The 17,175-nt window shown below is 45.8% G+C and overlaps 1 protein-coding gene across 3 annotated transcripts in view; it reads right to left on the bottom strand.

The window, feature by feature from the left end:
* The window catches only part of LOC135914993 (protein O-mannosyl-transferase TMTC1-like), a 107,879-nt gene that overhangs the window by 51,820 nt on the left and 38,884 nt on the right, over window positions 1-17,175 (bottom strand). For all 3 annotated transcript variants that reach the window (XM_065447925.2, XM_065447926.2, XM_065447927.2), the window contains 3 exons: window positions 7,608-7,785; window positions 6,265-6,338; window positions 2,201-2,410 (listed from right to left, as the gene is read on the bottom strand). In XM_065447925.2, the coding sequence (XP_065303997.1) occupies window positions 2,201-2,410; window positions 6,265-6,338; window positions 7,608-7,785 (462 nt within the window). The remainder of the gene's footprint in view (window positions 1-2,200; window positions 2,411-6,264; window positions 6,339-7,607; window positions 7,786-17,175) is intronic.

Here is a 17,175-nt window from a genome sequence, read left to right as displayed (position 1 = left end):
TACGCGGTCAAGGGACTCATTGCGGTACTCGGCTTTGGTGCAATGCCGATTCGCTAGACACAGTGCAGCGTGCGCACAGAGCGTTCACTCTGTCTTGCTTTCCTCTGTCTATATTACCACTTTCCTTAATTGCCGTTGAAGGGTAGCAAACCGCAGGCTCCTCTGGTTGACTTCCCTGGTTTTTTTTTTTCATCTTACTTGCTCTCTCAGTGGTCAGTGCACTGTACATCTCTCCCACTATTTGTTTATCACACGAGCGAAGTCATGCGAGACAAATCAAGAGTTCGACGGTCACCTGTCCGGCGAGGAAGGAACACGAAGAAATTAAAACGAAAACTCGCTAAGAGTAGAATAAAAATGTAAACACTTGACGTTTCCAAGTCCGTACGGTTCCCTTGTTCACAATAGAAAACAATGTTCGCTATGGAAACTCAAGAAAAAACTTTTATTTAGCGATGTCTCGTAGTGTTCACTGGAGTACAATCCCGTTAAGAGCTTCATGATTTAAATGTTTTGTCAGTAGCGGTGGTCCATAGATCTCTATCCCGAATGGTATCGGGCGAAGCTAAAAGTAAAATTAAAATTTTTATATCATGGGACGGGTCGTGGAAACTTTCAGAAACAAAAGTGAATAAATGTAAGGCCCGATATTCTTAACGCGGTAGTTTTCTGGGCTGTTAGTGCATACTGATAGGACCTGTCGAGACGCTGTAATTATCCAGGTTTGGCCACAGGGACACGAATGACAATGGCGTTCTCCTTTCCTATATAGTGTCATTGCGTTGGGTTAGGCTCACCGAGTGCCCTGAATGCGTCAGCGTATGATTTCAGAAGTTGTGGCAAAATACAAAATTACACCCTCGTGCCTAATAAACGAGCCATGGTGGTTCTTTTATGCGAAGCATATTACGAGGGCTCAACCCAGCTCCTCAGGCGCGGCGGTGACCATGAAATCACGTGACACCGTGACGTCACGACAGAGGAGAAGTGGCTTTGGCTCAACTCTTGCAAGACGGGCTGGGTGGGAATCGAACCAGGGTCTCCGGAGTGTGGGACGGAGACGCTACCACTGAGCCACGAGTACAACGCTTCAAAGCGGTACAAAAGCGCCTCTAGTGAATGCGGTGTTGCCTTAGAAACGCGCTGTTTCTAAGGCGTGCGTCTCTTGCTCAGGCGCACATTTCGTTGCCGCGCCGAACGCTGCTTTGCTCGACGCTCACCGCGTCCAATGCGGGGCGCGTAGTCGCTGCCCTGTAGCCCATTGTCTTACACCCCTTGGCGGGTCGACGGGAACGCTGTCGCGTTCCACTCTTGAAGGCGAAGAAGTAATGCATGAGTTGTTTCTTCGTCTAGCCGAACCAAATATAGCCAAGCAACAGCAGTTCACCAGGCTAAACAGTGGTTCAACAACTAAAATAAAGGCTAGTATGCTTCGCATCCTGGGCTTAACCTTACCTAAGCCACAGCCATTTTTTTAGCAATATATCGTTATCCAACGTCGTTTGTGGAGCTGCAAATTTCATGTTAGAACGCAGCCCGCTAACTCGTTAAAATCGCCTGCGACATTTCTTGCATTATTGCGTTCATTCTGTAGTCCTTCAGAAGTGACAGGCCTACAGACGCAGGTTCATTTCTGTTTCTCATTCACCTGCGTACCTGCTACCTGTACACTATTACTCTCGTTTCAAATAAGTTCCGAATGGCAGGTGGAACTATTTTAGAGTTGTACTACGCTTGATTTGGGGAACGTGTAGAGAAAAAGATCATTACGTTCGATTTATTTAGTGGCTCTTATGCGGAAGGATATTAAGAGGGATATAGTTTAGCTGCGGCAAGAAGCTCAACCCTAAACGACATTCGTTCCATATAGGTTTCAATTGGTAAGTGGAACATTTATGCAAATGTGTTCCGTTTCGTTATAGAACCTACGTCGAGCTTTGTTTAGAAGTTCAGTAAAGTTGCACACTGGGCTCGTTGGTATATCATGATGGAGGCAAAACGCATAGCGCATCAGAAACAGGACGAAACAAAACAGACGACGCACATGTTTGGCTGTGTCGTCTGGGTTCTTCTTTGGTTGAGAGTTTACTTGCGAGCAAGTGGCACTGTGTCAACTCGTTATCACCGTGTAGTACGTAGTACGTGCTGGTAGCATGCGACAAGGGGAACTGGTTTTGCAGATAGCACACAAACAACTTACCAGCATCGTCGCTGAGCCTTATGGCATTGCGTCTGTCCTTCTGGACTCGTAGAATCAAGGACTAACGTGCGTATCCTCAGGGCCATGCACAGCGGTAGCACGGTGATGCCTTGCTCCTTAGAGAGCAGCGCACACACGGACAGTAGACCACAGGCTGCGAGCCACATCGACCTTGCGCGACCTCCTCTGCCATCACTGGAAACTTGGCAGCTGCGACAGTGAAGAGGGATTACAGTGTGTCTCCTAGACTTCAACAGAATACTGTGACTTCATCCACTAGCGGCGAACACAAATAATTATTTCATAACGTTTTGTACAAAATGTACGCGTACGAAATGGCATTAGAAGTTCTTGAGAGGAAGACACGTAATTAATAAAGTGGAGAGTTTTCTATTTCGGACACCCATTCTCGATGCTTCTCTGGGAAATTACGATGTTTTCCATTCCAGTATACCATTCGCGATACGCGGAGGTGTAGCCTCGCAATAAACAACGGAAGACGAGAGCTTAGTTCCAACACGAGGAGAAAGGAACTAAGGTCTAATTCGAATGATGCAGCGTCAGTGCATGTTATCGATTGCTTGGGCGACAATCAAGAGAGTGTTAATGAAACGGCGGCTACGGAGAGTAAGTTGGCGGATAAATTATCATGAGGCATAAAGATCAGAAAAAAAAAGGGGGGGGGCGGTGTATCTTATGTTTTTATTGATGTAACAATTGCAGTTCTGTACTTATTAGACACTCCTAAAAGTCACAGCTAAAACAAAAAGAAATAGGTCTAAGATGTTAAAAGAAATATGATCCGTTTTGCCTGTTATCTCGGAACAGGGCAAGACGGGGAACAATTACACGAAGTGAACTGGATAATTGACATGGAACAGTCCAGTCGCTCAGAAAACGCGGTGTTACTTTAATAATAATAATAATATTTGGGGTTTTACGTGCCAAAACCACTTTCTGATTATGAGGCACGCCGTAGTGGAGGACTCCGGAAATTTTGACCACCTGGGGTTCTTTAACGTGCACCTAAATCTAAGCACACGGGTGTTTTCGCATTTCGCCCCCATCGAAATGCGGCCGCCGTGGCCGGGATTCGATCCCGCGACCTCGTGCTCAGCAGCCCAACACCATAGCCACTGAGCAACCACGGCGGGTGCGGTGTTACTTTCAACACTTCATGGCGTGAAGAGCACTTGCATTTCCTTTTAATTATCAAAATTGAGAATGAGCGTTTATGAGTAGTCCTCGTGAATGCCTACTCATAAACGAAAACCACGTGTGAACATGGATAACATCTGTACGTAATGCCACCAGTTGAAGAAAAAGTACAGGACGAGGTATGTAGGGGGAATTTGATATAAGTGCATTACTGTGTGTTTCCTAACGAAAACAGAATTAAAGGAAAAGAGTTTTTATCACAATATGTCTTTATTTTCTCTTTATAGTCTTTCTATATGCTCTCGAGAGAAAGTTGTTTGAATCGCTCGACTTCAATAGCAGTCTCATCGACGTCGGCGTCTTGAAAGGCCCCGCTACAGCGTACCAATGCAAAATCGCGACGTCCGGCTTTCTTCTTCGATAACAATCTGCGGGAGAATGGCTCTTAGAAGGGAAAAAAGAATACTTCCTAGCCGTTATGAAGAGATGGGACGCAAAGCTAGATTTTGAGTTTAGCGTGTTCTGCCGTTACGCTTCTTTCCGGTGCGCTAGCACGAAGCTGTAGCGCTCCTTCGCCGTACGAGGCTTATCTGTAGGCAGCTTACGCATCTCTCTCTTTTATGAAGGAGCACAAAGAGAAACAGCCAAGAACCAATCATCTTTCTTCAAAAGGCTCATAACGGGCTTTCTCCCGAAGAAAAACTGCACTCCGCTCCTTTGAAATCCAAAGCCTATTCCCTGTATTTAGGCGTCCATTAGGGCTTCTACTCCCGCAAGGCGCGGTCTCTAACAAGTGCGGCTTCTTTTTTTACGCCGAACGTCTTAACGAAGACTCTGTGCTTGAAGAAAAGGCATGCGCTAATGCACAAAACTGCGGCGTCAGCCCCGACAAACCATTAGCAAGATTGCTCAGAAAGCGTGCGCCAAGGCGTGTCATATTTTCGGGACACCCTTTCCGAACAAACTCTTGCGCGCGTCGGCAACATTGTGGACTTGGAAACATTGCGTACTGTTAGCACGCTCACATCGCTGCGAGGTGCAAGCTCATACTCGCTCAGCAACACGTAGTCATCGAAAACGTATTGATCAGATGCAGTAGTCGCTTCACCGGTCTGCGTCAGCGACAATCCTCGGTCTGGTTGAATAAAAAAAAAAAGACTAGATTCTCTGTGATTTTCTGTGGAGGCAATATGTGAGGTTACGGCAGGTGGATACAGCGTGTATCGTAACGTTCAGGAAGACGAACATGCTGGGCAAGGGCAGTGGGGGAAAGAACCCCGATTTATTGCACATGTGTACATATATAGGTTTTAGGAAGGGGCGTGTCTTTTTATCAAGAACAGATAAGTTGTTTGCACAGCATGCACATGGTGCATGCCTTTTGACATACGATGCGCATGCGTGGAACACGTGCGGCAATCGGCGCCCGAGATACGATACACAGTGCCTGTCTTTGTGATAATAGGCATCTTGTTGCGCAATATTCTGGCAAAGAGAGTTACCTATGAGTTGGCCAACTTGCAATATTGAACGTTTGTGTTCTTCCCACTTTTCAGCGACCTGAGTATTCTCACCTATGACATCTTGGTTCACTAACACAGGCGCAATGTTTTAGCTATCAATTGCGGAACGTATAAAGCTAGGTTCGGTGAACTTGTTTGACAGCACATCGAAATGGGAAATAACTCGGATCTCCGCTTAGTGATTAAGTAGTTGTAAAGTTTCAAAAGCGACTATATTTAGGACCCTTTACCATTCGAATTAGAATTAGAAATAACCATTAGAAATTATTTAATGTGGAGCAATACCAAAAATACTGCTTGCTCCTTCAGGTTGTTTTTAACAATAAACCACTGGTTGGTGCACGTTAGCTGGGACAACCGTATATTTAACGGCCTTTTAAATGTGCTCTTCCAGATACCTAATTTGATCCTGCTGTTTCCCGCACGTCTCAATGTCTGAGATGCGTGACCAGTTTCTGCAGCAAGCATATTTGTCGAAGTATCGCAATTAATTTAATTAATTAATTATGGAGATTTACGTGCCAAAACCACTTTCTGAATATGAGGCACAGTATAGTGTAGGATTACAGAAATTGTGACCACCTGGGGTTCCTTAACATACACCTAAATCTAAATACACGGGTGTTTTCGCCTTTCGCCGCCATCGAAATGCGGCCACCATGGCCGCGATTCGATCCCGCGACCTCGTGCTCAGCAGCCCAACACCATAGCCACTGAGCCACAGCGGCGGGTGACATCTGGCAAGCTGGTACATTCAAAAAACACTACCCGAACGAAATTAATTCTAGCCTACGCTTGCAAAATTATATTCAAAGTCCAAATCGTGCTAGACAGCACCGCAGGCGCCGGGATCACTGTTTTAAGCGCGGTAATAAAATGGGTGCGGCGAATGCGGTGATGCCAATCTTTTCATAAATATCTATCAAGAAAAGGTAAAAAAATATGTTTTTTTTTCTCCCTTGTGTTTCGAAGCACGCAAAGTAAAATTAAAATTAGACATTCCGTATAAAAGCGAGAAAGTGTAAAGGCGTATAAATTTTACAGTGTTGCCAGTTTGTTGGCATGATGCCTATACGTCCACGTGCCATTTTTTTAATATCGTGCCGCTGAGAGCATTACTTATGGCAAGCGCTGCAGAGGTTGACTTTCTCGCAGTGTTGATCGACAATCTTTAGTTAAGCGTCTTAGACAGGCTGCATCATAAAATAGAAACATGCTCGAAGCACCGGTTACAGAAAGGCTTTAGAAATGTTTGTGGCATCGCATGTGACGCGCACCCACGCCACCACGGCATAGTCCAACCACATCGCAGTGTGAGACATGTCGTGTACCATGCAATCACATGTAGCTGCACTACCTATGCCTGCTCAAAAGCCAACTCACCAGTGGTAGCAGAGTAACGAGAGCAGAAAGAAGAGGCAGCACAGCACTTCGGCTCGGACCACTATGCTGGACACCTGCGCGAGGGCGACCGATGGAACTTGTCACACGACAGGTCACCGGTGCAACGCATGATTTCACGTGCATCACGAGCACAGAGCGAAGCGTAACACAATGCTACACATATAAGCGAGAGCGAAGTAACGAATTCTGTGATGTGAGAAACCTTTGCACTATGAATTGTTGTTACAAATTCTGTCATGGCGCTCTCGTGATGAGGCAATAAAGATGAATACCGCATTGAAACTAGTTGTGCAAGGACGTATTTGAAAAAATAAAGTCAGGTTAGTACCAACACGTTTACATTCTCATTGACAAGAAACTGTTTTTAATCGAAAGAAAGAAAATCGTGAGAAAACGCAGTTTACATGCCTACTGCTAACACTGTTCGCGAAAGGAAACTATTTGTGGCCGTCCGCTCATCAGCCGCTTCGGAACAGGTCGGTCATAACAAGAAGACAGCGTGGTAATAAGCGGCAACTGTCATCGGCTCACTCAAAGAACATGTGAGAAGTCAACTCTTGCGCATCGCATGGCGCCTGACAATTGTGCTCATTCTCGCGGCCAATATTATGGAGATCAAGTCGTGTAAACGTCACCCCACGTCTCCGTATATGTAATAAAGTTGCTTGGCTTCTCTTTGTTCTGTGTGAAGTCACACAGAACAAAGAGAAGTCCGTTTCTATAAATATACTATATACTATAAGTCCGTTTCTAGCTTAAAAAGGCGGTTTCCGAGATTCTCGCAATTCTCCCAGTGCGGACTCAGCGGTGATTGCCGAGTGGACGTCGGAGTGATTAAGTTTTGATTCCGTATCTGCTGATTGGTTGCCTAGATGTAGCAACCGGCTGGGTACCCATGCAGTAAGGCAATAGGACGTGGCTTATTCAGATGACCAGTTTCTCGTTTCATCCTCTCTTAATGGCATCCAACTCATTACAAAGCTGACTTCACATCTAAAAGTATTGTCTACTGACATAGTACACCAACAAAAACAAAAAAGAGTCTTAGAACCCTTAGGACACTTGTTAATTCTACTTGGGTTGAAAATGTTTTCTGAGTGGTCCTACAGGCGTAGCTGCTACTACTGTTGTAGAAACATGTCTGGCGAATGTCAGGGGAAATGTCACTATTTATCGTTAATGTAAGAAAACCGCGACTGTTCGAGAGGATATTACGAGTGGTTTGATAACTGTTCTAAGTGCTGACAACGTTCAGTATCGGAAGGAAGTCACCCCTGACGAAAATGTGTGGCAGCCTAACAGAATAGCACACGAACACTCACGGCCTCTGTGTGGACCGGATGCGCAGCGAACAGCGTTGCTGCGAGGCACGCGTGGAGGGCAGGTATCCGCGTCACGCAGCGTGCGACGATGGCCACCAGAACGGAGCATGCGCAGTGCAGAGCCACGTTGACCATGTGGTAGCCGCGTACCTGGCGCCCATTGGCGTAGTAGTTGGCCCTGTGAGTAAAGAAATGAGTACACTCGTGAGAACAATCTTCCCGTGTAACGCGTGAGAGTTTGTCCACCGAAGGAGTCCCGACACGCAATTCGGCGATGTTGCAAGGGCATTTGGCGGGAAGACTTTCCTTTTGTCATCGAAGTTGTGTTGCATACTGCGTAGAAAAAATGACTGACATGTAGGCTGCAATTTGAGTGGCAGATAAAGTAGCGGTATTAGAGCGCAAAATGTCACTCGTTGAACAGTCATGTCATTCTAATCAAATAATCTTTAGGCAGCCATAAAAGATCTGGTTACACCACCATAGGTTTGTACCTGCTGTATATAATAAATCATTTGCAAGTGAATATGAAAAAACCTTCCTGCGATTGGAGGTTGCAGGGAGAGGCCTTCGTCCTGCAGTGGGCATAAAATAGGCTGATGATGATGAGTATCATCATCATCACCATCACCACCAAGAATCTTACCACTCTATGTCTCTTTAGGATCAGAAGCATACTGTCATGTTTGGGTAGATTGTCTCACAGTTTGGTTTCTAAGTTTTTTTATAATCTTTTTACCGAATGTAGGGGTGGGGGTTCACTGCCTAAAGATGTTGCCGCTGTGCATAATGCGGGATGGGCACAAAACAGACGGATGAGAAGGCAGCAATAGAGAACACAAACACCAACTATCAACATTTACAGAGGACCTGTATATAATTAGGGTGCCATAGAATTTTTGAGTCCGCACACAAAAACTACCGTCATCAATGGCTGATACCTCCGTAAGCAAGGAAAAATGCAATGGCTTATAACGCCGTAAGCCAAAGGCTGCAAGCACTCAGCAAAGTGAAGCGAACGGCGCTTACTTCCTTTCTAATCACGCTTGCAACGTACAGAACAGCATCTTGAAAACTATCATCATCGATGGATAAAAGCAATCATACGCCTAAAAGCAATGGCTCATACCTCCATGAGCATTGGCTCACACCCCCGTAAGCAAGCAAAAAAAAAAAAACACGCACAATAGCTCATAGTCCCGTAAGGTTTGCGGCTACTCAGTTCGCGTTGTTTAGTTGCGATGGCAGTACCCCTGTTGTTGTTGTCGGTGATTTCAATGTGCATGTTTCGGCACCGAACAGGGAGTGGAGTACGCGTTACGAGTTGCACACATGTGGCTTGCGATGCCACACCAATCCGGCCCAAGCGATGACCCAGCGGTGTACGTGCATTCGTTTGATATTGTCAAAGAATCTGTTTGCAGTTCCGAGTATACGAATTAGTGTATATCATAGCGACCCCAAAGCCATTGTAACCGTGCTTACTAAGTAACAATGAGTGATGCTTATGAAGTCTTTTCACAAGTGTTATTACCACGATTTTTACAGCTGCGCTGATCATGAAAACTTATACAATGCTGGTGATCATAGTGATATTTATTGACATCCTCTTTGAAATGGAGCGGTGACAAACAGTCATCTGGCCTACTTGATCTAATAAGGTTTTGCTACATCTATCGCAGTGTAGCATTTTGCCCATGTTATCGTGATATGTTCATTCTTCGTTTAAACTTGTATCTCTATGTTTTACTGATAAATATACCTGTAAGGCTACCGGTTCCAGTATTCTCTGTCCTTCTTTTTGTTGACACCAATACTCTGCACGTGCTTTGCTCCTATAAACTGCTGATCAGTTAATACTTCCATACGCTTTGAATCCCAACGCTTCTAGAAGGTGGAGTTTTCATACGGTTCTTGCTGGGAGAATATTTCGGCATTACATTACAGTGTGTTGAGTCGATGCAAGAGATTTGCTATAGCATATTCATGCCTCATGTTGTTCCAGCACAAAACATCTTTTGCAAGCGGCACCTAATAGCGACAGCAAATATTTAAAACAAAAAATTTCGGACAGCTTCACCGAAACCAAGCGAAGAAACAACAGCTGACGGATAGCAAATATAAATCCGTGACACGTTCTGCACTGACGACCGCATTCTTTTTCACTCAATAAAACAGACCGTTGCCCAACCAGGGATTTCCAACTATGTGAATTGAAGTGTTCTGCCTGATTGAGGCTATCTGAAAAACGTTAATACTTAGTGTTGAGGCGACGTAAAAAAAAAACTTAAGTTCTGTAGCTTTAGATGCAAAAACCACGATCTGATTAAAAGGCGCGCCGTAGTAGGAGACCCTGGATTTCCTTTGACCACCTGTTGATCATCAAAACTGAGAGCTGGGCGAGCTGGTCTGATTCCCCCTGTGGTTCCACCTGTGGATCTCTAACGTGCACCTAATGCACGGCCCACGGGCGTCTCTACGTTTAGCTCCCATGAAAACGCGGCCACCGCGGCTGGGGTTCGATGCCGCAATCCCGTACTTAGCAGCCCAACGTCATAGCCACTAAGCCACCTTAGCGGTACGGCTGCCTAAAGAACTAGGCGAGGAAGGTATTGTTTTCACGTCATGTATTTAAACCAAAAGCATCAATAAATCCCGAGTTCTGCGTCAAACAACCTCATCAGATTAGTCACCGGTTCCTCACCCTTTGAATAACAATACTGCTGCTCGAATTGTAGCGTTTCCGCGTGCATGAGCTACAATATTCCTATCTGATAAAGAGACAGGTTCACAAGAAGGCAGATACTTGGAATGATCAATCCTGACACCCGGATGTAGAAAAGCCTTCCTGTCAAAACATCCGCTATGTACACATCTCTCTGTCAACTGTTGTTAATGTTCCAATCTAAGAGTGGAATGCGAGCGGGCAGTGAGAGCTAATTGCAATTCTGTGATAGCCTCTCCAAGTATAGACGAGGCTACAAGAAAGCGCGGTGCTAGCAACACTGATAGGTCTAGCTTGTTAGGAAAACCATTATGCACTTTGTTTTCGCCGTTATAGCGAAGCTCGCTTAGTAGCTGATATAATGCGAAACAGGCAGTGGCGTGTCCATCGACCGCGTGCAGCAGGGAAGAGCAGCCGTCGTCTTCATCAGCGTACGAGGTGTAGAACACGTGCGGCGAATTGCGGTGACGACGGAATCACGTGCAGCGTCATTACACGAAGCCACGCGACTCATGGGCTGTCGTCGCCCGGTGTAACAACACTGCCGAGTCGTGCAATTAGCGCGTCTCGTTCCTGACGAGATTCGCGCACACTACAACTATTAGAGCTGCCTGCCTCCCGCAAATGGCATTGGCGCCTCTGGCGACTCCACCCTACGCACTCTGTGCACCAGTGCATTCGAGTGTCCTTTTAGAGCAATTCTATGAGCATTTATTTTTGGCAAGGATGCGTCGCGCCGAGCAATTTAAAATTTAGGCAACCATCATCCAGAAAATATTTACTGTGCTCAGCCTTGTAGGTATGGAATGATTATCTGCCACATTGCGTGGAATATTACATGTCAGATACATAACTGCACCTAATGCAACGGGAAGGCGAGAGGTGATGATAATGATATGATGGTGATATATGGTCATGACGATGCTCATGATGTTTATTTCTAAAGCCTATATCACCTTCCAGTGGGTACCATCTACTGCACACTTAGGAGCCGTTGTATTCTCAATAAATTTAGCGCTTTTGTGAGGTCCCTTTTTTTTGCACTTCTAAAATTATCCAACGTGCCATTTTATGCTTTTCTATACCTAAAGAACGTCGTATGCGGTGAGACGTAGAGTGCTTCGAAAAAAACATGTCCTCTAGATTTGATGATATGTGATGTCTAGTTGCGCAAGGAGGACCAAGTTTAGCCAAAAAGCACCAGGATTCCTCCAGATATCACACGCGTGCCTTTAATAAAGGCATCTCATTCTCGCTAAATTTCCAATATGAATACCAAGTATTCTTGAGGAACAGGAGCTCTATTAAGCACATACGTGCAATCTCACCAATTTGCCCCCGCAGGGGCGTCTGCGTCAGCAGGCGTTTGGTGTGTTGCGACACCACGGACCCGAGCACACGAGGGTTGGACCCTCCCGCGTGTAGCCGTGCGCGGCTTAGCCGTGTCCGGGGAAAGGGGGATCCTGGAGGTTGAGCCGATGCCGGGTGTTCGGACCTTTAAGGCCCCCCGGCGGAGGCAACACACCTCTTTGGCCTCTACTTCAAGTAGACGGCACCTCCAGGCTGACCCACCTGGAGGAAATCGGCAGTCACCTTTTCCTGTCCTTCTCTTCAATCTTCGTCTTTCTCTCTCACTTTCAATCTTTCCTGTCTTCTCTTCGCTTCTTATTACTTCCAGACTTCCCGGTGGCGAGGGTTAACCTGGTGTAGTTATCCAACCTTGGGTATCGTATATTAGGTTATAGCGGCGATGCATGGCTGGCGTCTGCAGGTATTTTCCCGACCTTGTAGCGTCCCCTTGTTGGGCTCGGTGGTGGGTGGCCACCATCGCCGCCGAATTTTCCAATTTTTTATGGCTGAAGCTTTTCCCCTATTACCTGATCGCTCCCTGAAGAGGGGGCGCACGGATGAACCTTTCAGCTTTTTTATGCAACCAAAAGAGTCCTTCCCGAAATACCACGTCGTTCACAGTCAACACGAAACTAAGACTGTCCGTATGATATCACCTTTTCTTGTAGCGAAATCCCTCACTGAAGCAATAGGCCCAGGATATAAAGTAACAAAGATGGGAAGCGGTGATCTTCTTCTCGAAGTTCGCGACAAGCCACAGTACGACAGACTCTCAAAACTTGTAGCGTTTGGGGACATTCCCGTCTCAGTAGGCCCACACAGGACAATGAATACAGTGCGCGGGGTCATCTCGGAAGATGACCTTCTGGAACTTAGTGAAAGTGAATTACTAGAAGGATGGCAAGAACAGAACGTTGTCAAGGTGCAAAGGATTAAAATAAGAAGAGATGACAACGAAATACCAACTAGGCACATAATCATAACTTTTGGAACCAGCATTCTTCCTGAATCAATCGAGACCGGTTACTGCAAGCTACGTGTCAGGCCATACATTCCAAACCCACGTCGATGTTTTAAGTGGCAACGTTTTGGGCACGGGTCGCAAACCTGCAGAGGGCGTGCTACTTGTGACAAGTGTAGCTCCATCGAACGCTCTTCTGACGTTTGCAGTTCAGCAACCCACTGTGCCAACTGTGAAGGAGACCACCCTGCTTACTCGCGATCCTGCCCTTCGTGGAAAAAAGAAAAACAAATAATAGAACTCAAGGTAAAACTAAATCTGACTTTCCCAGAGGCACGCAAGCATTTCCATTCCAACAATCAGACCAGTCCTTCTTACACGGAGGTGGCACGCCGGGGGGCAGCGCCACATCGTTCGGCGGCCGCCCAAGTCACTCGGAGAGTGACGGCGGTCACGCCATCCGCCCCCCTAACTGGGACAGCCAGCGCTGTTCCGTCGCCCGCAAATGAGGGCCAGCAGGCTTCCGGGCCTGTTGTACCCAGGGCCACTGCTCGTACAGATCGGCCCACCACTCTCGCGAAAGTGCCTGCCCCGCGGGCATTATCCACCACCTCAGACGAGGTGATGGATACAAGCACAAACCCGGCGTCTCAGACGCCCAAGGAACGGCGCAGCTCCCTCGAGCGCGCCGGGAAGAAAGAGAGAGCTCGTATCAAGGGGCCTGAAAAGGTCTCGTGAGCTTATATAATCTACATTTCTTAGACACACAGCACAAAACACACACATTATGGATACGCAGATAATACAATGGAACGTCAGAGGTTTACTCCACAGCCTAGACGACATTAAGGAACTGCTAAATACCTATAATCCAAAGATGCTGTGTGTCCAAGAAACACATCTTAATTCTTCACACACGAACTTTCTCCGGCAGTATGCCATTTACCGCAAAGACCGCAACGACGCCCTTACCTCGTCTGGCGGTGTGGCAATAATTGTAGATAAGGGTGTCGCTTGCCGGCAATTACCGCTTAAAACACACCTAGAGGCAGTTGCAGTCCAAGCGATACTGTTTGATAAACTGGTAACAATTTCCTCACTATACATCCCCCCGAACTACCGTCTTTTAAAAACAGAATTCCAAAGCCTTATGAATGAACTACCCGAACCTTATATTGTCGTCGGCGATTTTAATGCACACAATACTCTTTGGGGAGGTTGTCGTTGTGATGCCAGGGGACGCCTAGTAGAAAGTATCCTATTCACTACAGGTGCATGTTTGCTAAATAATAAAGAGCCTACATTCTATAGCGTGGCAAACAAAACATTTTCATCGATCGATTTGAGTATTGCATCTGGTACACTCGTACCGTATCTAGAGTGGAACGTGCTTAAGAATCCATATGGCAGCGACCATTTTCCAATTGTCATAAAATCAACAAAACGTGATGAATGTTCTCCATACGTCCCCCACTGGAAAACCGAGTCAGCCGACTGGAAACGTTATAAAGAACTCACCCGCATGACTTGGGAAGACATCTCTGCACTTTCTATTGATGACGCCGTGGCATATCTGACAGCATTTATTGTTGATGCGGCATCACTATGTATCCCTGAATCAAATAGATCGCTCTTCAAACGACGTGTTCCCTGGTGGAATGCGGAGTGCAAGGAAGCTCGTAAGAATCAAAATAAGGCGTGGAGTCACCTTCGCGAATCTCCAGCTGCCGAGAATCTGATCAATTTCAAGAAAATAAAGTCACTAGGCAGAAGAACACGCCGCCGGGCCAAACGGGAAAGTTGGCAAAAATACATTAGTAGCATTAACTCATATACAGACGAGCGGAAAGCCTGGAATAGGGTCAACAGAATAAAAGGCCGCGAAACTCATCCTCTACCTTTGGTAAACACTCAAGGAGACACTTTTGAGGACCAGGCTGATTCGCTAGGAGCACATTTTCAGTACGTATCCAGTTCATCTCATTACTCAGATACATTTCTAAGATATCAGCGACAAGCGGAACGGCAGCCTCTGAATCAGAGAGGAAATAAAAACGAACCTTACAACCGGCCATTTAACATGGTGGAATTTCAGGCTGCACTGAAGTGCTGCAACAAATCAGCTCCTGGTGGCGATCGAATAGTTTATGAGATGATCGAATGCCTACACGCCGAAACACACAATACCCTACTATCAGTTTTAATTCCATATTCACCGCCAGTTATATTCCATCTGTCTGGAAGCAAGCAGTCGTAATTCCTATTCTCAAAGAGGGCAAGGATCCAACTTCGGTCAGCAGCTACAGGCCTATAGCCCTGACAAGCTGCCTATGGAAACTATTTGAGAAAATGGTTAATAGACGCCTAATTCATTATCTTGAAAGCAACACAATACTAGACACCTCGCAGTGTGGTTTTAGGGAGGGTAGATCTACGACAGATCACCTTGTCCGTATGGAGGCGAATATCCGAGATGCGTTCGTGCACAAGCAGTTTTTATTAGCGGTATTTTTAGACATGGAAAAGGCATACGACACAGCCTGGCGTTTTGGAATTCTTCGTGATCTGGCTAGTATGGGTGTCAGAGAAAATCTGTTGAACCTGATCCAAAGCTACCTCTCTAATCGTACGTTCCGTGTGAGGATTGGTGAAGTGCTGTCTCGTCAATTTACGCAGGAAACAGGTGTGCCACAAGGTGGTGCGACTGAGCTGCACGCTCTTCATCGTAAAAATGAATTCCCTCCATAGCGTAATACCACGAACAATGTTTTATTCAGTGTATGTGGATGATGTACAGATAGGATTTAAATCATGCAACATTTCTATCTGTGAGCGACATATACAGCTTGGCCTAAACAAAATATCTAAGTGGGCTGACGAGAATGGATTCAAGTTAAACCCCCAAAAAACACATGCCTTCTATTTTCGAAAAAGAGAGTTATATTACCTGACCCTGCTATCTATCTTAATGGACAACGGCTATCTGTCAGCCACGAACATAAATTTTTAGGAATCATCTTAGACTCTAAACTAACATTTGTCCCTCACCTTAAATATCTGAGAGCGAGATGTCTGAAAACAATGAATTTGCTAAAGTTCTTGTCCCGCACATCTTGGGGAAGTGACAGGAGATGCCTTTTGAGCCTCTACAAAAGCCTTATACGGTCCCGTCTCGACTATGGAGCAATAGTATATAGCTCTGCTGCACCTAGTGCTTTAAAGATGCTAGATCCCATTCACCACTTGGGTATACGCCTGGCTACAGGCGCTTCTAGGACAAGTCCCGTAGAAAGCCTGTATGTGGAGTGTAATGAATGGTCATTACATCTCCAAAGGACATATTTAACCTTTTCCTATGCTCTCAAGGTCAAATCAGATGTTCAGCATCCATGTCACTCATGGATGAAGTTCATGAGTGACATGAACCTATCATGTTCTTATTCATGAAGAGTCTACAGCCAGATTATTTCGTAACCGCCCAGCTATTAGACCTCCGTTGAGCCTTCGTTTGACAACACTGGCAGAAGAAACAGGTGTCTTAGTCCCAGAGAATGTCCAAATGCCACCCACTCGCCTGCTCCCACCATGGGAATGGCAGACCATTGAATGCGACGTCTCCTTCGTAGAAATAACTAAGAGGGCACCAGAAGCACATATACAATTCCATTTTCGTGAACTTCAGGAGAAGTACTCCTGTACAGAATACTATACAGACGCTTCCAAGACCTCTAAAGGAGTTTCCTACGCAGCTCTGGGACCTTCATTTTCAGAATCCGGGGCACTAAATCCACACACAAGTATATTTACAGCTGAAGCCTACGCTATACTATCGGCTATACAAAACATAAGGCTCACAAAACTTTCTAGGGCTATTGTGTTTACAGATTCATTGAGTGTAGTCAGAGCCGTACTTAGTCCAAGAAAATACAAGAACTCAGTTTTTAGTGAGCTGTACAGTCTGTTGTGCTCCCTATATATGTGCAATCAAGTGATTGTCATATGCTGGGTACCTGGCCACAAAGATATAAAAGGCAACGAAGCTGCTGACGAAAGCGCTAGGTCAGTAATTTTTAGTCATGCAGATTCAAATATCCCCATCCCTGCCACAGACCTAAAGCCCTTTCTACGCAGTAAATTGAGGAATCACTGGCAGGGCGAATGGGACACACAGGCAATGAATAAGCTTCACATAATAAAACCAAAACTGGGAAACTGGATAAATGGGAAAATAGCAAGGTACAAGGAAGTACTCCTTTGCCGTTTAAGGATAGGCCACACATACGGAACCCACTCTCATCTCTTGACTGGGGACGATCCTCCAACTTGTGTTAAGTGTGGCAATAATCTCACTGTCCTCCATGTTCTTATTCAGTGCCCTGCATTAGAAACAGAGAGGAAAAAGTATTTCCCTGCTGCATATCGCGAGAATTTACCCCTTCACCCTGCACATTTTCTTAGCGATGAACCTCTTTTTAATCTGCAAACAGTCTTAGAGTTTTTAGCCGAAACGGACACCCTGAAGATCATCTGGC

This window comes from Dermacentor albipictus, chromosome 9, assembly GCF_038994185.2.
Source record: "Dermacentor albipictus isolate Rhodes 1998 colony chromosome 9, USDA_Dalb.pri_finalv2, whole genome shotgun sequence".
NCBI classification, from domain to species: Eukaryota; Metazoa; Arthropoda; class Arachnida; order Ixodida; family Ixodidae; genus Dermacentor; species Dermacentor albipictus.
The sequence above is the reverse complement of the archived record's forward strand: the minus strand, read 5'-3'. Positions and strand labels throughout refer to the sequence as shown.